Below are 27,156 nucleotides of genomic sequence, written 5' to 3' on the forward strand. Positions count from 1 at the left end.
CTCTCACCACTTCCATTCAACATAGTACTAGAAGTCCTGACCAGAGCAACTAAGCAAGAAAAGGAAATAAAAGGCATCCAAATTGGAAAGCAAGAAGTAAAATTATCTTTGTTCACAGGTGACATGATCTTATATGTGGAAAACCCTAAAGCTTCCATACACAAAAAGAATTGTTAAAACTAGGACTTCCCTGGCGGTCCAGTGGTTAGGACTCCACGCTTCCACTGCAGGGGGCACAGGTTTGATCCCTGGTCAGGGAACTAAGATCCCTCATGCCACAGGGTGTGGCCAAAAAAAAAGAATTGTTAAAACTAATAAAGGAATTCAGCAAAGTTGCAGGACACAAAATCGATACTCAAAAATCAGTTGTGTTTCTATATACTAACAAAGAATAATCCAAACAGAAAATTAAGAAAACAATCCTATTTACAATAGCATCAAAAGAATAAAATACTTGGGAATAAACTTAGCCAAGGAGGCAAAAAACTTGTTCTGAAAACTATGAAACATCAATGAAAAAAGTTGAAGAAGACAAAAATAAATGGAGGGGCTTCCCTGGTGGCACAGTGGTTAAGAATCTGCCTGCCAGTGCAGGGGACACGGGTTTGAGCCCTGGTCTGGGAAGATCCCACATGCCACGGAGCAACTAAGCCCGTGTGCCACAACTACTGAGCCTGCGCTCTAGAGCCCGTGAGCCACAACTACTGAGCTCACGTGCCACAACTGCCAAAGCCCGCACGCCTGGAGCCCGTGCTGTGCAACAAGAGGGGCCACCGCAATGAGAAGCCCACGCACCGTGACTTAAAGTAGCCCCCACTTGCTGCAACTAGAGGAAGCCCGCGTGCAGCAACAAAGACCCAGCGCAGCCAAAAATAATAAACAAATAAAATAGATAAAATTTAAAAATTTAAAAAAAAGAAAAATAAATGGAGATATATCCATTTTCATGGATTAGAAGAATTAATATTGCTAAAAATGTCAATACTACTCAAAGTGACGTACAGATTCAATGCAATCCCTATCAAAATCCCAACAGCATTTTTTGCAGAAACAGAAAAAAAAAAATCCTAATATTCATATGGTATCTCAAAGAACCCCAAATAACCAAAGAAATATTAAAGAAGAAAAACAAGACCAGAGGTATCACACTTCCTGATGTCAAAACATAGTGGAGGGGAGTTTCCTGGCAGTCCAGTGGTTAAGATTCGACACTTCCAATGCAGGGGGCACGGGTTTGATCCCTGGTCAGGGAAGTAAGATCCCACATGCCGCATGGCAGGGCCAAAACAAACAGGTGTGGGGGGTGGGGTGGAGAGGAGACCATATTGCAAAGCTACAGTAGCCAAAACAGTATGGTACTTGCATAAAGACAGACATATAGACTGAAGGAACAGAATATGCAGCCCAGAAATAAACCCTGGCATATAAGGTCAAATGATCTTTGATGAGGGTCCTAAGGATACACAATGCAGAAAGGATAGTCTCTTCAATAAGTGGTATTGAGAAAGCTGGATATCTGTGTACAAAAGAATGAAATTGGACCTTTATCTCACCATATACAAAAATCAACTAAAAATGAATTGAAGACTTGTTGTAAGACCTGAGACCATAAAACTCCTAGAAGAAAACAGGGAAAAGCTTCATGGCATTAGTCTTGGCAATGATTTCTTGACTATGACAGCAAAAGCACAGGGATCAAAATCAAGTGGGACTACATTAAACTAAAAAGCTTCTACATAACAAAGGAAACATTCAACAGAGTGAAAAGGCAATCTACAGAATGGGAGAAAATATTTGCAAACCATGTATCTGATAAGACGTTAATGTCCAGAATATACAGAGAATTCCTACAACTCCACAACAAAAAGACCCCCAAATAACCAGGTTTTTTTAAATGGGCAAAGGACTTGAACTGACGTTTCTCCAAAAAGATACACAATGGCCAACAACCATGTGAAAAGATGGTCAACATCACTATTCATCAGGGAAACACAAATCAAAGCCATGAGACATATCACCTTATGCCCATTAGGATAGCTGCTACCAAAAACCAAAATAAAACAAAAAACCAGAAAATAACAAGTGTTGGTGAGGATGGAAAAACTGAAACCCTGTGCACTGTTGGTGGGAATGTAAAATGGTACAGCACTATGGAAAACACTATGGAGATCACTCAGATAATTAAAAATAGAACTACTGTATGATCCAGCAATCCCACCTCTGGGTATATATCCAAAAGAATAAAAATCAGGCTCTCATAGAAATATTTGCATACTCATGTTCACTGCAGCATTGTTTACAATAAATAGCTGAGAGGTGGAAGTAACCTAAATGTCCACTGACAGATAAATGGATAAAGAAAATGTAGTATATTCAGATAATGGATATTATTCAGCTTTTAAAAAAAAATCCTGTCCCATGCTGCAACATGGATGAACCTTGAGGACATTATGCTAAGTGAAAGAAGCCAGTCACAGAAAGACAAATACTGCATGATTCCACTTATATGAGGTGTCTAAAGTAGTCACTCTTAGAAACAGAAAATAGAATGGTGGTTGCCAAGGGCTGGAGGGAGGAGGGAAAGCGGAGTTGTTCAATGGGTGGAGAGTTTCTGTTTTGCAAGACAAAAAATTTCTAGAGATCTGCTGTACAAGAATATGTATGTAGTTACCACTACTGCACTGTATACTGAAAAATGGTTAAGATGGTATATTTTATGCTGTGTGTTTTTTACCACAATTAAAAAAAATATATCTTTCAAACAGAAAAAAAAGGAACTACTGGTACCTAAAACAACCTAGCTAAAATCAGATAAATCTCCAGTAAATGATTCTGAGTAAAAAAAGTCAATATCTGAAAGTTACATACTGTGTGATTCCATTAATAACATTCTTGAAATAACAAAATTACAGAAATGGAGAGCAGCTTAGTGGGTTGCAGGGGTAAAGTGGGGTGCAGGGGTGGGAGGGAAGTGGGTGTGGCTATAAAAGGGAAACGTGAGGAATCTCTGTGGTGATAGATATGTTCTGTATCTTGGCCATATAAATGTCAATATTCTAGTTTTGATTTCATGCTTATGGTTTTCAGGATGTTACCATTGATGGAAACTGGGTGAAAGCTATAGGGGATTTCTCTGTTTTGTTCCCTATAAGTGCAATATGAATCTACAATTATTGCAAAATAAAAAGTTTAGTTAAGTTTAAGACAAATTTTCTCCAAATGATGGAGGCTAGACACTAACTGGAAATGATGTAGAGGAGATTTTAGTACGTGATTTTTATGTAGGTGGGGAGAAAGGATGTAGGCTGACTCAGAAAAACTGTTCAAGTCTGAGCTGCCCCAACCTGGTTACCCCAATGTTCACCAAATACGCAATTCTGAGAAACCCTGTGTAATCATTTTTGGAAGGGGAGCCTGGTCAGAATGTTCCCTAAGTTTTAATCTTTTTTTTAAAATTAATTAATTAATTAATTAATTTATGGCTGTGTTGGGTCTTCGTTTCTGTGCAAGGGCTTTCTCTAGTTGTGGCAAGCCGGGGCCACTCTTCATTGCGGTGCATGGTCCTCTCACTATCACGGCCTCTCTTGTTGGCGGAGCACAGGCTCCAGACGCGCAGGCTCAGTAATTGTGGCTCGCGGGCCCAGTTGCTCCGTGGCATGTGGGATCTTCCCAGACCAGGGCTTGAACCCGTGTCCCCTGCATTGGCAGGCAGATTCTCAACCACTGCGCCACCAGGGAAGCCCCCCTAAGTTTTAATCTTCAAAGGCCTAGATGTTGGATCTAATAAGAAACCAGAGGAGTAATTTTGGGCACCAGGAGAAGAGGGAGGAACATCCAGACCCCCAAGCCAGTTCTCTGTGGGCTGTGGGCAAGTTTAGTTAGAGGGGCAAACAGCCACCTTCATGACGGAGGTTTTCTTCTGACCAAGCTCCAGTGAGTCAGGGCTAATATAATCCCTCTGGTATCAACTGAACAAAGAACAATGAATGCTTCCCTTTATTTCCACTGTACCTGCTTAGAAATCTGCCTCATGAGTTTATGGGGGGATCACCTGAGAACACAAATTGGAAGAGCTAGTATCTTGGGACTATTGTGGTGGCTATGGGAGCCCAACTGATTATTCCATGAATACCACTCCATCAGGAAGGTAATCAATTGTACTGGTTGGCTGAACTTAAGCTACAGTGCTGGGAAAGAAAGAAACTTACCCTAAGTTACAGCAAGATCTTCTCCATGATATTTGTCTACATGCTTCCACCCTCTGGAGCCCCTAGTACTCAGAAGTGATGGGTATGGAGCTCCTCATGCATGCTGAAATCAGTAACAAGTAGCATTTACTGAGCACCACCAGAGGCCAGCCCCCAGCCTGGATAGTTTTTGCACATAGCATTGAAATTTCCCAATAACCTGGTGGTGAGGTAGTTCGTATTATCTGCTTTATAGATGAAGAGACTGAGTTTCAGAAGTTACGTGGTTTGCCCAAGGTCCCACAGCTAGCAAGAGGCAGAGCTGGAATTCAAGCTCAGGCCCCTCTATCTATAAAGCCTGCACCTTTAAGAAAGTATCAAGCAGTATCACATATATAATGAAATCCAGGCCCCAAATCACCAGAAAATGACCAGAGCCCCTAAACTCAGTGGAAAGGGGTCAGAGGGCAGGTGAAAGCTTTCTGCTAATCAGAGCCACATTTCCTCCACCCACTTGGTACACAGTAGGCACTCAGTAAACAACTGTTAAGCTGAACTGACCCAGAGTCCCTCCCACTCAACCGTGTGTGCTGGGAGAACAGGAGGCAGATGGCGGGCACCTCTTGCCTGCCTTCCCCGTTGAATTTGGCAGTGGCAATGCTCTCTGTGTTCTTGTCTGACGGGGATGGGGCCCTGGGAAATCCTACAAGACAGATAGCCACACACACACCAGGCTGCTTTGAAGGGCATGCGACAAAGAAACTCAGAGTGTGCCCCAGGGTATCCGTGATGACCTCAGATGCAAAGTACGAAGTGAGCCAGTTCTGTAACCTCAGCAAATTTCACAGACTAAACAGTGGCGGGTGAGCGCTTGTGACTTCTGCTGACAGAGCGGCAACATGACCTGGTAGCTGCTGGGTTTGCACAAGAATCTTCCTTCACTGATATGCACAAGTGGCCTCTCTAGGAACAGACCAGTAAGCAGAGACCCACGCACAGGGCATTTCCTCTGCCAGGGGTTGCCGGTATTCCCACTGTTGCTGGATTCATCTTCAAAGAGTTTGGGATGGAGCCGAAGCTGGGACCCCTCTGCTGAGAAAATCTGGAAGGAGACTTGTGATAAAGACTCAGAGGCTGCTGTAGCCAAGAAAGTCTGCCACAGGCGGGGAGAGGGGCTGCAGGAAAGGCTCGCACAGTGTCCAGACAGTAGAGATTCAATTGTTTCAGATTGGAGGGAGGGAACAGGCGGGGAGCAGGAGAGAAGAAGAAAGACGACATTAATAAAAGAATAACGGCCAAGGCCATACTAAAAATACTTCCCTGGCACATATTTCTGCCAATGCATAGCAGCCTTTCAATTAAGGATGTGTCATTTCCTGGGTTATTAAATCCAGATCATGGAACATTCCACTCTGGGACAGTAAAAGAGGGTCACGTTCTCAGCCTCCCCCAGCACAAAAGCAGCAAAGAATGGGGATCATGGCTCTCGGTGTTTCCACCACTCAACTCCCCACTGAGCTGCTTGGGAGAAAGCTTCCCTTCCGTGGAAGCTTAGGGGGGCCCAGCATGGCGCTCTTTCTCAGGTACCCCATAGGCCCCACAGTCACCGTGAAGGGCATCATCATCATCTCAAGCCAGTAGGGGCCTGGCAGGACTCAGAATTGAAGGACGAAGAAGCATTAGTAGCCATTTTGCCTTGGTTACTACAATAAATGCTGGCGACCTTTAACATCTTATAAAGCCAAAGTCACACGGCAGAAAGTCTCCCCTGCTAGGCCCTGCGAAGCTTAAAAGGAAATTGCAAGGCCGTCTCAGTGCTGGGCACAGAGACCTGCATGCAGCAGGTGCCCAAAATACCTGCCTCCCTTTTTCGGGGAGAAGGACTATGTGCACAGTATGATCAAGGGGCTCTCGAGAGATCAGGGGGCTCCCCACAATAGCTCTTTCCAAACATTTAAGTAGTTTGGAACCTCTTGTGCCTTAACCTGTCCTAAACTGCATCTGCAGCAGCGGGTTTGCCATTTAATCACCCTAACAGCTGGGCAGAGTCTTGTTAAAGGTGAATTGAGAAGAAATTGAACAGCAAAATTGGCTTCAGAACTAGTATAAGAACTGAGGATTCCAACCCTAAATGAAACAAAAAGACAACCTACAGACTGGGAGAAAATATTTGCAAGCAATACGACTGACAAGGGGTTACTTCCCAAAATATGCAAACAGCTCATACAACTTAATATCAAAAACAACCCAATCAAAAAATGGGCAGAAGACCTAAATAGACATTTCTCCAAAGACAACATACATATGGCCAACAGGCACATGAATGGATGCTTAACATCATTAATTATTAGAGAAATGCAAATCAAAACTACAATGAGGCATCATCTCACACCAGTTAGAATGGCCATCATCAGAAAGTCTACAAAGAGGGACTTCCCTGGTGGCGCAGTGGTTGAGAATCCATCTGCCAATGCAGGGGACACGGGTTCAAGCCCTGGTCCAGGAAGATCCCACATGCCGCGGAGCAACTAAGCCCATGCGCCACAACTACTGAAGCCTGTGCTCTAGAGCCCAAGCTCTGCAACAAGAGAAGTCACCACAATGAGAATCCCGTGCACCGCAATGAAGAGTAGACCCCGCTCACTGCAACTAGAGAAAGCCCGCATGCAGCAACGAAGACCCAACAACAAAAAGACCCAATGCAGCCAAAAATAAGTAAATTAAAAAAAAATTAAAAAAAAAAAAGTCTACAAAGAACAAATGCTGCAGAGGGTGTGGAGAAAAGAGAACCCTCCTACACTGTTGGTGGGAGAAAAGAGAACCCTCCTACACTGTTGGTGGGAGAATAGTGGAGGTTCCTTAAAAAACTAAAAATAGAGCTACCATATGATCCAGCAATCCCACTCCTGGGCATATATCTAGAAAAGATGAAAACTCGAATTCGAAAAGATACATGTACCCCAGTGTTCATTGCAGCAGTATTTACAATAGCCAAGACATGGAAACAACCCAAGTGCCCATCAACAGATGTTTGGTTTAAGAAGATGTGATACACACACAAACACACACACACACACAAAAACCCCTGAATATTACTTAGCCATAAAAAAGAATGAAATAGTGCCATTTGCAGCAACATGGATGGACCTAGATAATATCATACTAAGTGAAGTAAGTCAGACAAATATTATATAATATCACTTACATGTGGAATCTGAAAAATAATACAAATGAATCTATTTACAAAACAGAAACAGTCATAGACACAGAAAACAAATTTATGGTTACCAAAGGGGAAAGGGGGGGAGGGATAAATTAAGAGTACAGAACAGATACACACCACCATATATAAAATAAATAACAAAGATTTACTGTATAGCACAGGGAACTATATTCAGTATCTTGTAATAACCTATAATGGAAGAGAATCTGAAAAAAAAAAAATATATATATATATATATATACACCACACACATATAAAAAACCAAATCACTTTATACATATAAATACCTGAAACTAACATAAGATTGTAAATCAACTATACTTCAGTTAAAAAAAAAAAGAACCGAGGGTTCCAAGCGGAAAAGATCCTCCGAGATCAGACAAGTTTGGAGCACATGGTATTTTCCAACAAGTCTGACTGTCAGCAACATCTAAAAATCAGGGGATTTCAGATGAAAAGCTTTCTGACTTCTGGTTTGACGAAATGAATCATCAGAAATGGGAATCCTAGGCCTGCATGTGGTGTCTGGCTGGAGCCAAGGAGTGGTTCCCCCTCTGGACGGGGCATGCACTGTCCAGCTGCCATGGGTCGCTCTCCTCCTCCTTGTCTGCACTCAGAGCTCTGTCCCTGAGTCCTGATCTTCCCTGCCACCTTTGGGCATGTGAGGTGGTAACTCGTGCCCTAGTCCCTCCCATTTTCCACCACAGACAACTGATCCCATCTCTTACTGTCTGTCCTCAAACCCAGTTCTCTACCATGGGCTGTGGGATTCCCAGTGTTTGTGGATTCATCTTCAAAGTGGGAGAGAGTCGACTCTGGGCCCCCTCTGCTGGGAAGATGCAGAGGATCCTTTGGATAAAGACTTAGAGGCAGCTGTGGCCAAAGGCGACAGGCCTCCCCAGCCCTAAGCAAGATGCTTAGACCTCTCCACCCCGGCCACCTGCAACCCTTCCTCTCCCCTGGGCAAGCCCACCTCTGCCTCTGCCCCAGATCTGACCCTGTTCTAACAGACACACATTTATATCCTCATGGACTTCTTTCTGTTATTTCTACTGGGCCACTTGAGGGAAAAAGGCAAACACTGCTTCACCCAAAACTGCATTCAGGTACTCTTCCCTTGCTCAGACCAAATGGCGATCATAAGCAGAAAGCCCAAACTATGAAAACTGAACAGTTTCTTGGGAAGCAGCAGAGCCGTCAAGGAAGGAAAATGGTCACTTCGAAGAAGACAGTGACCACGGAAACCAGGATAATAATAACATAGGTCTCGGTGAATACTCAATTGGTGTGTCAGACACAGTACTGGCATTTTACAGGTTACTTCTTATTTTACAACAGCCCTACAAGGCAGGTGGTATTACCCCCTTTTTAGAGATGAGGAAAATGAACACAGAAAGAACTGTGCTAAAGTAGACATTTTTCTCCCAGGGCTAGTGGCTGAACCTTCTGCCCGCTGCCTGCACGAGCCTGTCCTGGTGTGAAAAGCCTCTTCCAGGACTGGCCCAGAGCGGACCGCGTGGGCCTACTTACGCTCTGCCATTCGTCTCCTGCCCACTGGCTGCCGTCTTTGACTCCAAGGCGTTGTTGAAGTTGGAGATGTTTTCAGAGGAGTAGAGGCCAGCTGGGTTGTTGTACTGGTTTGTGATGACCCTGGGGGCAGGGCTGGAGGCAGGTGAGGCGGTAAAGGGCATGGCACTCCGGTTGTGGGCGCTTCCTATGTGTAGGACCTCCTGCGGGCAGAGATCAGAGGACAAATCAGGGGGGTGTCCAATATGCACCCCTCGATGGACGGTACAGGCTGAGTGCCAGGGAGAGAGAGGTGTTCCAATGAGCTATGATGGCCCTGGCTCAATGCCAAACTAGCTGAGGGGCTCTGCCAAACCCACCTGACACAGGGCAAGACCCAGGACATTGCAAGAGCGGGGCACGTGTGCAGTTTCATCTGCCAGCTCTGCCTCCTGGTTCTTCCCTGAGGCCCAGCAGAGCCTGATCTCCTGCTGGGTACCCCTGGGCAGGACACCCCCTGATGCCCTGGGCTGTCAGGATCCAAGTCAGAGCTGAAACACCCTTTCAGGGCACATTTCCAGAGGGATTAAGTACCAGGAAGAGAGGAACTGGCATCACTTCAGTGCAGAGCAGAAGATGATTAAAGGTGGAGACAAATTCCCCAGGAAGGAGCGGTTTAGAGAAGCAAGATAAGAGGGTTGTTGTGTCACCAGTGAAGCAGCTGCGGACTAGGCAGAGAAGCCTCAGTGCGCTGGCAGAAGGGGCTACGGGGAATGACTGATCTGGTGCTTTGTGTGGGAGAAGGCCAAGGCTGATCAGGTGGAAGGCTGGGGGATACCTGCTACAGAGCGGTGCCCCGGGGGGAGCTGCAGGAGAGGACTTCGAGTTCCTCCTGTGCTCACTCCCCTCTTCCTGTAATCTGAGGAAGCGCCCTCCACCTCCACGCTGGACTGCCAGGACTTGGGAGGGTGATCACTACAGCTGCAACACCTAGGAGCTACTTTAAGAACACCCCCGAAAACTCCTTAAACTAACATGCGCTTTTTGAAAAAAATCACGGCTTTTCTGATGACTCAGTTAGCAAGATGCTTTCCGCATGGGTGTTCTGGTTCAAACCCTGCTCCCAGGGGAGAGCGTACTCTGTGCAGCCTACTAAACTCGATGTGCAGCCTACTAAACTCGATGTGCGTCCTATTTTCTGGGTCTCCCAGAAATCCTTCTGAATCCTGGACTCCTTGTTAACACCCAGGCCCAAAACGACTGCTCTTCCCTTTTTTTTTTTTTCTCTCTTTCTTCACTAAACCTTCAAGTCTTCCACACTTTCTTAGAAAACGATGATGAAAATCACCAGCTTAATTCACTGTGTACTGACTTAAAAGACAACATGAAAATGTGTTTATGACGATTCAGATAGTTCTCTCTCTTCAACAAGTCGGAATCAGTGTGGTTTTACTGTATACATTACATTGAGCTGACTTTATCCACGTTGGACAAAAGCTCAGTACACACAGCTTGTTCACCAAAGGGGAAGTATAATTAGTTAAGAAAATAACTTCAGCAGTAATCAAAGAATGGTTAAGTACGTTCTACGGCACAACTACCCCAAGGAATAAGAAGTGGTCATTAACAGCAGCAGACTTCCCGAAGGGTGGCCTGGGACTCGGGCCCCCGTCAGTGGGCTACCTTGCAGCTCTGTGGGGCAGGTGGACAGCGGCAGCCGGGATTGCAATTCTTCCCTCCTCTCTCCTTCCCCACAGCAATTCCTTAGGAGCATCTTAGGATGCTGAGCACCAGGGAAGAGCCCTCATATTTCTGTCTTGGCTCAGTTTTTTCCCTGTCGCTTCCTGCTCGGCTTTGGGCAAGTTATACTTCTTTCTTAGCCATTGCACAGTGCCCAGCACACAGCAGACAGTCAACCAGTGTCATTCCCTTCTCCTTCCTTAGAAACACATTTTCAGTTAGAATGGAAGTCAGTAGAAAATGCAGGTTGGAAATTCTGATTTTTTGCTTTATAGAGAGTCTCCTAAGAATGTATCTGTTTTGTATATAAAAGGAGTATATCTAACCCCATGTGAATTACTGGTCTTTCCAGAAGTCAGGCAGTTAATTCAGGGCCTGCCTTTTGGAAGGGATGATGTCATTGTTTGGGCTTTGTATTTATGTCTCCAAGGAAACTCAATAATGAGGAAATATAAACTAGGTGTGTAACTACACTGACCTCAGATAAGCTGGGGTGTGGGCTAGCCTTACATGAATGAACAAATCCTTTAATTACAGATGAACTCTGCTCTTACTCATTCCTCTATTTGAGAATGACTGGAAGTGGAAGATTTTGGAAAAATGAGAGGTGGGAAGTTTTTCATATGAACAAAGAATTACTGGAATCAAAAGAAATGTATAGTCAAGTTAGATGTTAAAGTGTTGGAGATTTTTTTTTAATCTGAAGAAAACTACCTTCAAAAGATTAATATAGGTACTCAGATTATATGTTTAAGATGAAAATTCAAGTATAATACATATAAAAAGTAGAACTAAAATGTAAGCATTGCCTTACTGAAGTGAAAACTAGGATTTTAGATAGACCACATTAAAACAAAATCATTCCTTATATATTATAAAACATATAAGGACTTAACACATTCAAACAACATTTATAGTAAATTTAATGAAATGGCTGAGAACTCCCTAGGAAATTGGAATTGACTGTGGCATGTTTTAAATTAGTTTGCACAACTGCCAGTTTATAAACTGAATGCCATTTCATGAACTTTCTTTCCTTAGAGGGGCTGTACAGAATAATATGGTCATGTCAGCTTTGAAATGCCAGATGCAAAATGATCCTTAAAGTGACTCTTAGGACTAAGTATTATTTTTATTATATTAATGGGAAAAATTTTGTGGGACTGCATTTCTGACATTTTAATGGAAGACATTTGAGAAAATACCATTCACATACAACCACTCAATTTACCCACACTAATGTACCCAGTGAGTTCAATTTCATACAAGTTTCTGTTTTAGGTATAAAAGATAACTAGCTATATGTTGTCTTTTGATTATATCTCAATACACCATAAAAATGAAACAGTGTCCCAAATTTTGGAAAAAGAAATTAAAGTTCACATCTTCAATTGGGACTAAATGTATAACAATCACAAACCAGGCTAAAAGAAGTTTACAAAAGCCATTATCGACTTACCTACTAACATACCACTAACAACTCATTAATTTATCCAAGAGACACACTTTGTGAAAAGTAGCATATCAGGTGTGAGGAATTTTACAAAGATGTTCTAAACATTCTTCTCTACGTTTCTCCCCTTGTTTCTAAAGACTACCCATTCATTGTAGATAATTTAGGAGATGTAGTTAAAGAAGAAATACCATCACTTATAATCTATTATGTACAAATATGGGATCTCAGGACAGTCTCCCGTCCAGGAAATTCTATTTGGCCAACAAATTGTGCATTGACTCCCTATCACATTTTCCAACATGAACTACCACTTTATTTTAGTAATTTTAAGATCTCACTGTAAGAAAACTAGAGATTCCCATCCTAAGGCTCTTGGAAACCAGGCAGTAGGACCCGGGACCCGGGGTGGGGCGGGGAATGTCTGGGTTTACTACTAAATTCCCTTGTAGTTCCTCTAGGCTCTAGGCCTCAGGACCCAAACTTCTTTTCGTCCCTGGCATGATTCATTTGCATCTGCAATCCATAATGAGCTGAGTCAGCACCCCTATTTTGCCGTGGTTCTGCCACCCTATACTGCACAGGAAAGCTTCCGCCCGCTTCCCGTATCCCCTTCCTACCCGCTGTGTCCAGCCCAGGCCCTGGCGTCACTGCCCTGGGGTTTTCCAAACCCTTCCTCCCGCAGTTCCCTTACGGGAAGAACCAAACAAGAGCCAGGTCCCAGCAGTGTCAGCGGAGGGCCCTCCCACTGCGTCCTATCCCCTGCCTCCAGGGCAGGAAAAACGCGAGTGTGCCCAGCTGTGTCAAAAGCAGAAAGGCCTCTGGGTGCTGAGAGCAAGGGCCATGGTGGGCAAGTACTTACTTGGGGTTCAGAGGCTAAATTCATCCTGTATGGGTGACGTTTCCCTTCCTCTGTCACCAGAGGAGACCAGATTTTCTGTTCAGATCTGCAACAGATTGACAAAGCTGTTGTTTCATGCATGCTAAATAAATAATAGATACTAAAAACGGAGTGGGAAAGTGTCCCCTCTTGCCCGGCTGCTAGCCTCTGAACTAGCACTCTGCCCCCGCCTTCCCCTCCATTTTGCTATCAGTGTGTGATTTTCGGAAGCACCAACCTCATGACATCATGTCTGATGGCTGTGTGCGCTCAGCCCTGAGGGATTTCCCAAGCTGCTGTCATTCTTCCAGCCTCATCCTCCCCCACTGCGCTCTGTACCGCTGACCCAGCCACACCGGCCTCCTCCGTGCTCCTGAGCGTGCCTGATGCCGCCCCACCTCCGCTCAGGACGGGGCGAGCTCCTCTGTCTCATCCCGTGTTCCCGATCCAGACCAGATAACCAACTTGTTCGTGAAGTGTGTCTGGACCAAACAAAATTGATGCCTCCTTTTCTGAGCTTGGAGAGGATTTCCTTGTACCATTCACACAGCAACTCTCTAGGTCTTGTCTCAGTTTTCATTAGTGTAGCATTTTTTCACTCTTACGGGTAAAGAATATTTGTACTTATCCTTATATTGTCAGAGTGCCCAGCACAGGGCCAGATATATACAAGATGGAGCTATTCAATGTGTTGGTAAATGGATCAAAAAAATCAGTTAATCTGTAATGAATGAATGTCTTGAAGGAGAAGATGTGGACTGAGATAGAAATGGAGACAAGAATGAGGGATGAATGTGCTTTTGAGAGGATAGTAATAAAATGGTGCACCTCCCATGGGGGTAGGGCTCTGAAGTGTACAAGATGGTTTTCATTTCATTATACCGATTTCACTACCTCAAAGTTTTGGTTAGTTGTGTTAGGTCAAATGAAAATGCAAATATCTTAGAGAAAGATGCCCACACTATGAGGAGTACTGTGAAAATTAGAGAGAAAAATGAGCAACCTGAAATTTCAATTCCACAGACCTTCTGCCTGCCTACACCGTACAAGGCACTGAGCTGGGTGGGTAGGGGATCCTGAAATAGGTGAGGTAGTCCCTGCCCACAAGCAGCTTCCAGTCGACCAGAAATGAGCGAGTGTTTCCACGGGCCTCACCTGGTTACTGTGAGAGTCATGCTGTCTGTGCAGCCCTTGATTTTGTTCTGAGCTTCCAAGTGCGTCATATTGCTGGTGTTTTCCCCATCGATGGCTGTGATTACATCTCCAACACATAAATTAGCTGTAGCAGCCTTGCTTCCGGGAGTGACCTGGAAAAAAGGAGAGAGCTGGCTTAGTTACCATCTGTCTCCAAGGAAACCACTGGGTAAGTTACCACTGGATTAAGTATTCACTAATGTGGATCAAAGCATTTAAAAAAAGGAAAGAAGCCTAAAATCATAAGTTTCAATAATAATGATCCTTTATGGTTATGTAATACATTATGGTTTACAATGAGTTCTTTTCTATATACCATCTTATTGGATCCTTACAATAACCTTGTGAAAAAGGAAGGCTAGTATCAGTCCCCATATTGGTCCCCATTTTAGAGACCAAGAAACTGAGGTTTAGAAAGATCTGTGACTTACCTGGGATCACCCAACTGATATAGTACTGTATTACTAGTCATCCAACTATCAATAGTATAATACAGAGCCAGGACTCAAACCCTAAAGCAGACCCAATGTTCTTCCCACTGTCTCTTGCTGCTTCCCTAAAATAAGTCACCAATTTAAAAAAACACACACTTAGAGAACATTATGTACAGAAACATCCTATTTCTATAAAAATCTTAACAATTAATATGCTATTTACACACACAAAAAAAATTGAGACACTGCATACCAAACTGTTCACAGTATTACATTTCTGTAATGTTTTTGGTTTATACAATGAGCTTGAATTACTTTTGTAATTGAAAAAAGCAACAAGGAATATTTTAAAATACAACAGTATAGGTTTATACTGGTTCATTTCCTCCCAGCCAGGAAACTGACTATTAGGGTTAGACCCTTTGGGTGGCTGATTTTCTACAGGCCGATGCTTCTAAAACCAGTGGTTCCAAATTTATGGGCAACAAATGCTTGGGGGAAGCCAGCCAATGACTGCAAAGGGTCATCAAATTCATCTGCCTACTGAGCATTACATGTGACCTGAATAAATATCAAGCTTCACGTGGAGAGGTACAACTATCTTTCAAGTGAATACAGACGCTATTGTGATGAACAAAGTATGAACTCATTTTGAAGTAGTACTAACCTCAGAGATGTTTTTTACTATTAGGTATTTTCTAAACCAAGGTATACTAAAAATAGGACCATCATCCCAAGGTCAGTCCATGACTTTGACATTAGAAGACCTTCCTTGATGAGAAGTCCAAGCCCTCCAGGAGCAGAGTACGCCCAGACTCCCAGCACCCACAGGGTTCTGGCCTCACCTTGGAGAAGGCCCTTGACCCCTGGGAGCCCAGTGAAGAAGATCTTATGAACATTTGAGGGTCTCCGTAAGGCTGAACCACAGGTAAGAGGCCTTTCAAGACATCAAATCAGGACACAAGGCTTATGTGCTGAGCCTCCGTATCTGATGCAGTTTTCAGCAGGCAGTTTCCAATCAGCCGTTGCCAAACAGAAAACACTGACCCTTCTGAGGTGGGCTAGTGTGATGGCTGCTGTCATGGCCATCTCCCCCATCAGTGCGCTACCCCCACAAAATAAGGGGTGGATGACTTGATCCTTGAGGTTCCTTCCGGTTCAGACATGCTATGACTTTATCAGGCAAAACTCTCCTGGAATGTAGCAGGATGTGGAAACCAGTGCAGAGATCCTGACCTCCTAACCTTCCTTTCTGGCTTTCCCATCATCTGTTTACCAGAGATCTGGCCTTTAGAAAACAAAAGCCCCCAATCCAAGGTCCGGATCTTCTTCTAATGTAGCCACTGGGAAAAGATATTTTATACAGGCGAGTGTAGGCCGCACTCTTTTCAGTTGACTTCGGGGAGTTAGTTCTGAGTCACCCAGTATGTGCCATAAAGACAAATTCCTCTCATTTTCTGCCCGTCTTCCCGAGAAGACTGACCTGGTGTGACTTCATGTATATTTCGCTTTTTCTAAAGAACAACACAGACCCCTTGTTTTACAAATGGCCCTAAGTATCACTTTATTTGGGATGAGCCATGGTTCTGGGTTGGCAAACTCCATCTCCAGGGAGAACAGCCTGATTGAACTCATTTATCATGACCAACTCTCATGGTCTTAAAGAGAAGTCCCCTTGGATAAAATCCAGAATCACTAATGAAGTTCCTCAGGACTGTGTCATTCCCCTACTAAGCTCTAGCTACAGGGGCCTTCCTTACTTCTTTCCCGCCTCAGGGCCTTAGCACCTGCTGTAGCCACTACCTGATTAACTTCTTGGCTTAAATGACCCTTCTCACAGAAGACTTTCCTGAACCCTCCAATCTAAGTTAGATCCCTTGTCAACCTTCCCCCTGCACCACCCCCCACCCCATCTACATTTTCATACACTCTCTTCTTCAGGGCACTTGTCAATTAGGTTTGTAAATCGATTCTGTGGGTTTGTTTACATAATGCTTGAGAGCCTACTAAACAGTAAGGTGTGTGAGAGCAGGATTTGTCTGCCTTTTGCACTGTGGTATCCCCAGTGCCTAGCAGTGACTGGCACATAGTAGGTGCTCAATAAATATTTGTCCGATGAGTGACTGAATCCAAAATATCTAGCGGTTGTTAAATATGTAATCATGCTGCTTCATTCCATCCTTTAAAAAAATGACTATATCAAAAGGAATCAAATAATCACTTTCCCCAGCATTGCTATCCTGGACTGTCACCACTCACAAAACTAAAATGAGGAGATGGGGGCGGTGGAGTGCAGAAAGCTTGAGAAAATGAAAAGAGAAATTTCCTTTTACTTTCATATGCTCAGCTGCTAAGAACGCTGGAATTTCCAGCATTTGGTTCAAACTCTCTTGGAGGTGAGGCATTTCTGCTAAGTACATCCCGACAGATCCTGGACAAGTTAGAACCAGTCTTAAGAGCCCTGAGTCTGAGTAGTCAAGGCCTGGCCATCCTATCTTTTGGTCTGATTCTTTTTTTTTAAGCCAAATTAATGGGGAGCCAAAGGAGATCTCAGAAAGTTATAAGACAACATCATCAGGTGGGACTCAGATGGAATCACACATAAATAAAGTCCACATTCTTTTATGAGCTGTCTATTTCTGGGGGGGAAATGGATTTAAACAAATTATGGGATTTGCCTTTTACAAAGCCCTTTCACATACATTCTCCTAGTTGAGATAATAATGATGATGACCTCACCACCAACATGTAAGATAATTTTACAGATGAGGAAATTGAAACTCGGAAAAGCTGTGACTGACTCAAGTTCACACAGCTAAAGGTTGGAGCCTGAACTTGAAACCAGATCCCCTCATTCCAAATTCCATTCCCCTTCTGCTTTACCACAATGCCACAAGCAGAGGCTCCAAACCCAACTGTCAGAGCCAAAGAGAAATCCAGAATTAAGCAGACTCATCTGTTGTGGCCTTCAACACAGGGAACTGGAGTGTCGCAAACTCCTGCCAAGGCCTGGGTGCCACTCGCCATCCGTCAGACAACCATCTCCATTGGTCTATGCTGAGCTGGGGCCCAGTAACACCTCCCCTTATAAAATACTCAAGTCAGAACTGAAAAGCCCTCAGGACAGAAGGCCTGTGTCTCCAACTCTGGTTAGTTCCCATCATGAATGGAGGACTCCAATCCTTACTGCACACTAACTATGCATCACAATCATGGCAGTATTTATCAGTTAATGAGTGCTAATTATGGTCAAACACAGTTCGTTTGGCAAGGGTTAATTTCCCAGTCCTCCTGAGATACTATCAGGTAGCCAATATTATTTGCATCATCATGGAGAAGGAAGTGGTGGAACAGGGGTTGACAGCTGGTGAGTGGCGGGCTGTGCGGCTCCGAGGTCCGTCCACCTAACCCAGTATGCCCCGCTGTCTGTTCTGATTTCCTCCTGACCGTCAAATTCCATCAGAACCGGCTCAGAATGGAGTCAGCTTCAGTTTCTAAAACAAGTCCTATACTCTCCTCCAAAGAGACAGGCCCATTAATTAGTTCAATGGACATTCTCAAAAACCCTCTTCCAGCTTTCTTCCCCAGAGACCATACAACTTGATCACACAACTCTCGATGCCTGAGAATAAATGGGGTTAGGCACAATTTCCGCTAATGAACAATCTGCCATCTTCTGCAGAATTCACTCATGTCTCTCTCACGCTTTGCCCCCGCAGGCAGACACTTTGCTCAGAGGCCAATCTGTACATCCACCCTATACTGCATCATTAAAGCCTGTGCACTGCCGTCAGACTTCTAAACACAAAAGAAGGTTCATAGGATTTCACTTCTAAATGGCGCAGAATAGGACTATGATGTGGCTCTCCCACTTTCTTCGATTTACATCTAAATAACTAAATATTTCTTTTATACAAAACTGGATGCATACCCACTGGCCACAGCAAATGAAAAGATGACTTTCTCCCTCTGTATTATGGCATATACCTATTTTATCCCTCCTCTGTTACCTCCTTCTTTCATTCATTCACTCATCAGATAGACATTCCTTAAGTCTGTTCTCAAAGACAGTGTAGCTTATTAAGATGTGGCTACTGAAGTTAGATGACCAGGGTTCAAGTCCCGTCTCTGGTGCTTGTGAGCTAAGTACCCTTGGGGGGGATGTTTCACCTCTGTGTGCCTCACTCTTCTCACCTATGAAACAGGGGTGATAAACAGTCCAGGCATCGAAAGGCTGTTGTGAAGATTACATGAAATGATTCAGGCAGAGCACACTGTCAAGTTCACAGTCTCCTGGGGCAGACAGGTATGTACACCAGCTGATGCTAGAAACAAGTAAAGAGGCAATGGGAGCCTAAAGGTGGAATCAGGGAAGGCTCCCTGGAGGAGGCATTGCTTAAAACTGTGCAAAGGCACTACAGGAGGCAGAAAAGAGCATGCCAATTTACAGGAATAGCACGTGGACTGGCATAGATAAAACACAGGAAGTGAAGGGAGAGGAAGGGGAGGAGTCTGAAGATGTAAAAATAGGCCAGGCTGTAAGAGTTCTGTCATTTTCTTTTTAACAAGACTGTACTTTATCTGGAAAACAATGGAGAACAACAAAGGAATTTAAACATAGCCTCTGACTCAACTGCCCAGTTACTGCCAAGAAACAACCACTGAGCCCTAGCTCTGTTGAGATTAAGGTGACTGCATTTGTCAGATATTCCCTAATGGCAGCTGAGAGAAGCAGACCCATTCGAGGGGTCGACAATTCAGCCTCTAGGACAGCCATTCTGAGGCTGGCTTCCCCTAGAGGACTTGTCCAAAGGCACTTCCACTTAAAATTACGTGTTTGATTGACAGCCAGATTGGGTTCCTTTAACTCCCTAAGCTCAAGATTGAAAGCTGGAGGAGGCCCATGAAATGAATCCAGTCTACAATCTTGGCTTTTCAAAATTTAAATTACTCTGCCCCCTTTAGCTGAGGCAGACACTCTCCATTTTGTCAGTTCTCACCATGCTCTACTGCCCCCAACACAGAAACCTGGGACCAGCTGCCATTTAGCATCTTTCTTGCAGCTGTTAATTTTTCCACTACCTCACCCTCGAGTCAAAACTCTTTTATGTTGTCTCCGAACCCCTTCATGCAAATGTGCTTGTGACCACTGGCTTAGTTAAAAAATTATATGCAGAAATGTTTTATGAGTAGGACTACAAGACACCCTGGTTTGCCCAGGACGGCAACAGATTTTCCCAGCTTAATTATCAAAAGCACCCCATTTCATTTTCAACAGTGTTCCAGTCTGGATGATAAATTGTATTGCCACTCTTTTGACAGAGATAGGGGTTTTAACCAAATACTTGTCAAACAGTTTAAACAGTTCTGAAGCAGCCTCACCCCACCCCAAGGGAAAAACTGTCCCTGTTCAAAGGTTCTCTGACTTTAATCTGCAGACAGGAATACAGGTCAATCTCCTGAATGTTCACAGAACATTGTTAACCTTGACCCTTGGAATTGGCATCTAAACTTCAGACCAGAAATTGACCCAGCTCACCAATAACTCAGGGGGAAACTGACATTGGCAAGGATGAGGCAATGGTTCCCAAACAAGTTGGTCGTCAGATCCCCTCAGGTTTTAAAAATATAAATAGATCTCTACATCCCACTTCAGATCTACTGAGGGGAGTCTACACCATCGGTCCCCAACCTTTTTGGCACCAGGGACCGGTTTTGTGGAAGACAAGTTTTCCACGGACGGGGTGGGCGGGGTTGGTTCAGGCAGTAATGCAAGCGATGGGGAGCGATGGGGAGCGGCAGATGAAGCTTCACTTGCTCACCCGAGGCTCACATCCTGCTGTGCGGCCCGGTTCCTAACAGACTGCAGACAGTTACTGGTCCGAGGACCGGGGGTTGGGGACCCCTGGTCTACACAGTGGGACCCAGGAATCTTTATTTTTTAAAGCTTCCCAGAAAATTCTGACGCTCACTAGGTTTGGGAACATCAAGGGAGATGCTGACCAGCCTTCCCCCCAAAGTTCTCCCTGAATGAAGTTAACCAGGTAAACAAAAACTAATTAGGATCTAAGATCTCAGCGCCTCCAGAGACAACTTCAAGGCTTACATTCTATTAAAATACATAGAAGGCCCTTAAAAGAAACATCCAGGGACTTCCCTGAAGGTCCAGTGGTTAAGACTCTGCGCTTCCACTGCAGCGGGTATGGGTTCCATCCCCGGTAGGAACTAAGATCCCACAAGCCATCCATGGGGCGAGGCCAAAAACAAAAAAGAAACATCCATTAGAATAGTATTTTCCTATCTCTTACCAAAACAAAGAAAGAAAAATCCCCTACACCACTGGTCAACGTCCTTGAATGCAAACGGAGTATTGCAGAAGTTATTTCATTCCAGATGCCTAAATAACTTAACATGGTTCCTATTTTGCCTCTGCCAGAAAACTCACAGCTAAATATAGTATGCAATTACAGAAACCACCTGATTGAAAGGTCCTGGCACATCTCTTTCTTCTTCCATGTTCCAAATTTTTAACTTATTGATTGACTGGCTGCGTTGGGTCTTCCATGGCTATGCGCAGGCTTTCTCTAGTTGCTGAGGGCTTCTAATTGTGGTGGCTTCTCCCGTTGCGGAGCACAGGCTCCAGGCGTGCAGGCTTCAGCAGTTGTGGCACACGGGCTCAGTAGTTGTGGCTCATGGGCTCTAGAGAGCAGGCTCAGTAGTTGCGGCACACAGGCTTAGTTGCTCCGCGGCATGTGGGATCCTCCCGGACCAGGGCTCGAACCCGTGTCCCCTGCATTGGCAGGCGGATTCTGAACCACTGCGCCACCAGGGAAGCCCCCAATTTTTTGCTGCATCTTATGGTGTGTGTTCTTTTATTTGAAATTTTGTAGCCATGTATTTTGGTGCTATAAATCACCTTACAAGTTGGGTGTATTAATATTAAATAATGATAACTTAGTAATTTTTAACATTATACAAACAAGACTGGAATAAAGAAATTTGGAATTCAAGTTCAATCTCAGTGCCATGTACCTTTAGGGACAACCTCCTTTGAACTAATGGCCGTGTCCAAGTATTTAGGTATAAAATTTTTTTAAAAATAAATTTATTTATTTATTTAATTTTTGGCTGTCTTGGGTCTTCGTTTCTGTGTGAGGGCTTTCTACAGTTGCGGCAAGTGGGGGCCACTCTTCATCATGGTGCGCGGGCCTCTCACTGTCGCGGCCTCTCCCGTTGCGGAGCGCAGGCTCCAGATGCGCAGGCTCAGTAGTTGTGGCTCACGGGCTTAGTTGCTCCGCAGCACGTGGGATCTTCCCAGACCAGGGCTCGAACCCGTGTCCCCTGCATTGGCAGGCGGATTCTTAACCACTGCGCCACCAGGGAAGCCTAATTTTTTAAAAAAAAATAAACTTATTTATTTATTTATGGCTGCATTGGGTCTTTGTTGCTGCGTGCGGGCTTTCTCTAGTCGCGGTGGGCGGGGCCTACTCTTCATTGTGGTGCGCAGGCTTCTCATTGCAGTGGCTTCTCTTGTTGGGGAGCACAGGATCTAGGTGCATGGGCTTCAGTAGTTGTGGCACACGGGCTCAGTAGTTGTGGCTTAGTGGGCTCTAGAGCGCAGGCTCAGTAGTTGTGGTGCACCAGCTTCCTTGTTCCGCAGCACGTTGGATCTTCCTAGACCAGGGCTTGAACCCACGTCCCCTGCATTGGCAAGTGGGTTCTTAACCACTGCGCCACCAGGGAAGTCCCTATTTAGGTATAAATTTAAACGACTCTGAGCTGGATGACAAAGCTGAGCCCCGCCCTGCAGTATGCCATTTAGATGTGGAATTTGAACTCTCCTTAGTCAGACTTCTGACTCAGTTTGTTTGTGGGCCCAGGCTATGGCACAGACTTTGAAGCCACATTATAGACACAGAAGCTGTATGAGCTTATGCAGTTGGCTTGAAAAACCCCAAGAATGTTTCAAAATGTTCTTGGTTACTCTATAACCGTTTTCTTAAGAAAATGAGGCAATAAAGTAGTTCAGGTCCAAGTAGCTGAGCTGTGCAGTAATCCAGCTTCACTTCGCACTCGGTGCAAAAGGAAGCTATTAACGCTAAGGGGTGGCCGATCAAAGAGACTTATTGCTCTCTTAGTCTGAAAGACCAACCATCATTTCTTAGGTAGGAATAGAATTAAAAAGCAGATAGCAAAGTAGAATACCCTGACTAATTGATCAAGAAGTCATCAGTCTCTCAAAAGTCCCTATACAAGTCCCAGTGAATCCCGTGTGCTTTTAAACAGCCCCAATAACAGCCACCCATAACCCAAATCCTAACCGTTCACTAAACACATAACCTTGGGCAGTTACACTCTCCATTGCTTCAGTTTCTTCATTTATCAAATAAAATTTATAATAGGGTCAACTTCATTTGTTGTTGGATTAAATGAGATTTCATTTGTAGAGTTTAGAACAATGTCTGGCCCATAATAAGCACTCAATACACAGTAGCTACCATTAATATATTTTTCTAATAGTACCACTGTATCCCGACACCTTCTATGTGTTAGCCATAGTGCTAAGCTCTCTCTAGACATCATCTTACTCCTCACTACAACCTTTGAAGACAAGGACTATTATTCCCGCTTTACAAATGAGAGCACTGAGGTTTCAGAGGCTAACCCTGCCTGAGGACATACAGCTAATACAGGGACAAGACAAGGTTTGAACCTAGATCAGGCTGATACCGAGACTTCATTTTCCCATGACATCAAGATAGCTTTAATTCTTGATTTGCTGCATTAAAAATAAGGCAGAAAGTACAAAGCAGTGACATCCAAATAGTTCACCATGACATGGTAATTTGATTTTTAAAAATGCTACGTGAATGGAAAAAAGTCTGAAAAGTTTTGCAGCAAACCGTTAAACAGTGTTTATCTCTGAGAAGTAAGATTGGGGAAAGGTGTTGGAAGGCTTTTACCTTGGGCTGTCCACATTTTTATATTATTTGATCTTTTATAATAAGCACAAGGGTTGTTAATGTAAGCTTTTTATTGAGGCATAACACTCATACAGAAAGGACACGAATTGTAAATAAACAGCTGGATGGATTCTCACAAAGAAAGCGCACCCATGGAATCAGCACCAAATAAACAGAACATTAGCTGAACTTCCAAAGGCCCCTCGTGCCTCCTTCCCATCACTAACCTCCTGGCAAAGGTTACTGTGATCCCACCTTTTAACACTATAGATTAATTTTGCCTGATTAATCATATATAACTGCAATGATGTGGTATTTATGCTTTATGTCTGGCTTCTTTCTCTCAACATCATATGTCTGTCTGCCTGTCTGATTCGTGCCATTGTGCATGGTTGTAATTCCTTCATTCTCACGGCTGCAGTGTTTCATATCATTATTTATATGTTTATAAATACATTTATATATACCACCATTTATTTCTCCATTCCACTGTTGTTAGACACTTGAATTGTTCCGAGTTTGGGGCTATCGTGAATAGTGCTGCTTTGAAGATTCTTGACATGTCTTTTGGTGCCATGCGGACACATTTCTATTGAGCAGTTAACTAGGAGAATTGTTGGGTCATAGGGTCTGATCACGTACAGCTGTGGAAGTGTAAGTATTTTTATTTTTATATAATTTTTTTTTTAAGAAATGGATGTAAATCATTGCTGCATCACCTGAATTTATCTGTATGCATTTGACAACTTTATCCTATATAGGTCATACCTATGTCCTTATCTTCTTATCTGGCATGACATGAGTAGTCATACCTATTAAAATTAGGCCGAGTCCTTGGTCAAGAACCTGGCCTCCTACAAGACCAGAGTGTTCTTCAGAAAGGTGTTTTTCCTGTTTATGGCATTTCCTGAGAAGGCAGTGTACTACACGTATGAAAATACACCACGGACCTCAGTTACCGGTGAGCTTTCCACTTCACCCACGCTGGTGCTAATAACAGGATCAACAATCACACAGGGTGCTAAGTGCCATACAGAAATTACCTTTCTCATCTTAGGTTTTCATGGGTACATTTTGTTCTGGACTTGGCTTGGCCGCCACTTCGCAGGCCCATCCTTGGCTGGGCAAGGTGGATCTGTCCACTCCCTGGTCATCTTCATTTGCCATAAAAACTGCCCCCAAATCCCCTCCTGGCCACCTACAGAGGCTTTTCTCTGGCAAATCATCCAATTCCTCTGCTCTTCTGTTCTTCCCTGCCCACATGGCCATGGAATCCTATGGCTGGTCTGTCAGTTCTCCCAGGTGGGGCCATGGCTTCTAGCTTTTCAGGAGAAACAGGAAGGGGAGGTGCTGCTCTCTAGGATGCACTCAGGCTGAGGCCACCCCAGCCAACCCCCATGGGCATGAGGGGCTCTGGGGTGAGGAGCCCAGGAGAGTCCTACCCCTCATGTTGATGACTGCCCCGCCATTAGCACTTCTCAGACCTGGGTGCTGGGTAATATTATCATCAATGAAATATTGACAGTTACGGCTTATCAGGGGGCAGAATACTGTGGTTAAAGCTGGCCTGGGAGTCAATCTGTCTGACTTCAAATCCCAGCTCTTCAATTTACTGTATGTATTGTGTGTCCTGTGTCCCGGTGTCGTGGGTTGTGGGGAGTACAGAAAAAGATAATGCAAGTGCACACCTAGCACAGAGTAGCCATTCAAAATATATTAGCTACTGTTAAAACATTATTATGACATAGAGGTTAAGGCCATGGGCTTTGAAGCCAGACTGCTCAGCCGAATTCCAGCTCTATCCACTCACTACTGTATGACAAGGGCAAAGTACCTAATGTTTCCATGGCTCAGTTTTTTCATCTATAAAATGGTTATCTTAATTGTATCTACCTCACAAGATACTTGTAAGGATTACTGAAAGACTATGTTAAGCTTAGAACACTGCCTGGCATATAAAAAGTCTTATATACAGTTTAACTATGGTCATTGCTGCAAGCCAATCAAATAAATACGCTCACACAAATCTTCCAAGTGTAAATGGAGGCTCTTGTGATTAACATAAGAGTCATTTGGGCATAGATATTCACAGATGAATAACACAACCCAAATTCATCTGAAAACATTTCTGAATTCATATTATGTTTTCTCATCAACTGGTGGTTGAAGGTACAATTAATGTCATATTAGGTTAGGACACTTTTTAACAATAAAAGAAAGGGGGCCCTCATATTCAAAGGGTACAAAACCATTGGTTTGCTTATTTATTATTTTATTTTATCTTTACAGAGAATTGAGCCCCAGAGAAGGCATGTGACATACCTGGGGTCACCCAGTGTGGTGTTCAGGACTGGAGTTCAGCCCGAGTTCCTGCCCTGGACACTCTACCAGGCACCATACAGAAGTTCTGGCAGCTTCTCCAGGCTCTCCTCTGAGACATACTGGAAGTCAAATCATCCTTTAAAAATTAATTTTCTGACATAGGCTTTTGCTCATTTTTAATGAGCCTTTACCTTTTCCTTTACAAAGAAGTTAAGAAGTAGTTCATTCATTGAAAAAATTTGAAAATTCAAATTACCTAACCTATGGGCACTGAGCTTCTCCCCTGTAAAAGGCAAAGAATACTCATTTTCCTCTCCTCCAGGGAGCAATGGCAAGGTACGGCCTAGGGAATGAGCACAGGTTGAAAGCCACTCCTAACTAGTCCCAGCACAAGAGCAATTCTGGTGCTTTTCCCAGTCCTGTTCAGAGTAGGAGAGTGATCTCAGTGGTTAAATGATAACCTCCTCTCAATTATCTGCCCCGTTGCAATACCTTAACACCATTCTCTGCTCTCTCCTCCTCAAAGACAAACCAGCAAGGTTGGCATCCAGGATTTTGGGTAAGGGGCAGGGTCTCTGGTCAAGGGGACATAACGTGGCTTGGTGAATTTCATGCCAGTAGGCTCAAGCATTCACTTCCAAGCCATTCCCTGTAATTCATCCTCTTCCTCCTCTCCTTAGATCAGCTGGAGCAGCTAATATTTCCCAGGTGATCAATTTCACAGAATGAGGGAGTACTGAGCAAGGGCCATTAATGCATAATGAGCCTTTATGGACAATTCTCACTTTTCACAATCTGACAGATAAGCCCTGCTCTTTCGACCTTAAGGCCATGATGTAAGCCTACTTGAGTCTGGAAATAACACTCTTTAAAGTCAGAAAAGACCCTCTGACTACAGAGTATCCATTATTAAACACTCCTTAGGATACTTGAGTGAAAACCAGAGGCTCTTAGCAAAGACTTCCCCAGGACTCGAGAGGCAAATGAGCAACTCCTCCCACCGAGAGCATCTCCTTATCTCTGGCCCCGCCCCTTCCTGCCTTTTGTCAGTTGCTGGGAGAGGAAAAACAGTCAACATAAACTCAGCAGCAATTTTGGCCTGGGTGTGGATTCTCTGAAGACTTCCATGGAAGGCAACTAGAGGAAATAAGAAATTGACGAGGGGGAAAAAAAAAAAAAAAAACCCAACTCAAGGAGATAGACAACTGTAGACCTGGAGCAGGAACTGACAGAGAAAAAAAAATCTCAGAGGAC

General features: G+C 44.0%; 1 protein-coding gene and 1 long non-coding RNA gene across 2 annotated transcripts in view; both read right to left on the minus strand.

Moving 5' to 3' along the window:
• The window catches only part of PDLIM1 (PDZ and LIM domain 1), a 47,117-nt gene that overhangs the window by 16,627 nt on the left and 3,334 nt on the right, over positions 1 to 27,156 (minus strand). Inside the window, exons 2-4 of the mRNA XM_082406576.1 lie at positions 14,145 to 14,296; positions 12,972 to 13,056; positions 8,941 to 9,140 (exon numbers count right to left, since the gene is read on the minus strand). Of these exons, the coding sequence (XP_082262702.1) occupies positions 8,941 to 9,140; positions 12,972 to 13,056; positions 14,145 to 14,296 (437 nt within the window). The remainder of the gene's footprint in view (positions 1 to 8,940; positions 9,141 to 12,971; positions 13,057 to 14,144; positions 14,297 to 27,156) is intronic.
• Positions 22,008 to 26,014, minus strand: LOC309635401. Its single transcript, XR_014248823.1, has 2 exons — positions 25,903 to 26,014; positions 22,008 to 24,901 (listed from the first exon to the last, which is right to left on the minus strand). It is a non-coding gene; the product is annotated as an uncharacterized lncRNA (long non-coding RNA).

The sequence above is a fragment of the Balaenoptera borealis genome (genome assembly GCF_965194805.1).
Source record: "Balaenoptera borealis genome assembly, chromosome: 10".
NCBI classification, from domain to species: Eukaryota; Metazoa; Chordata; class Mammalia; order Artiodactyla; family Balaenopteridae; genus Balaenoptera; species Balaenoptera borealis.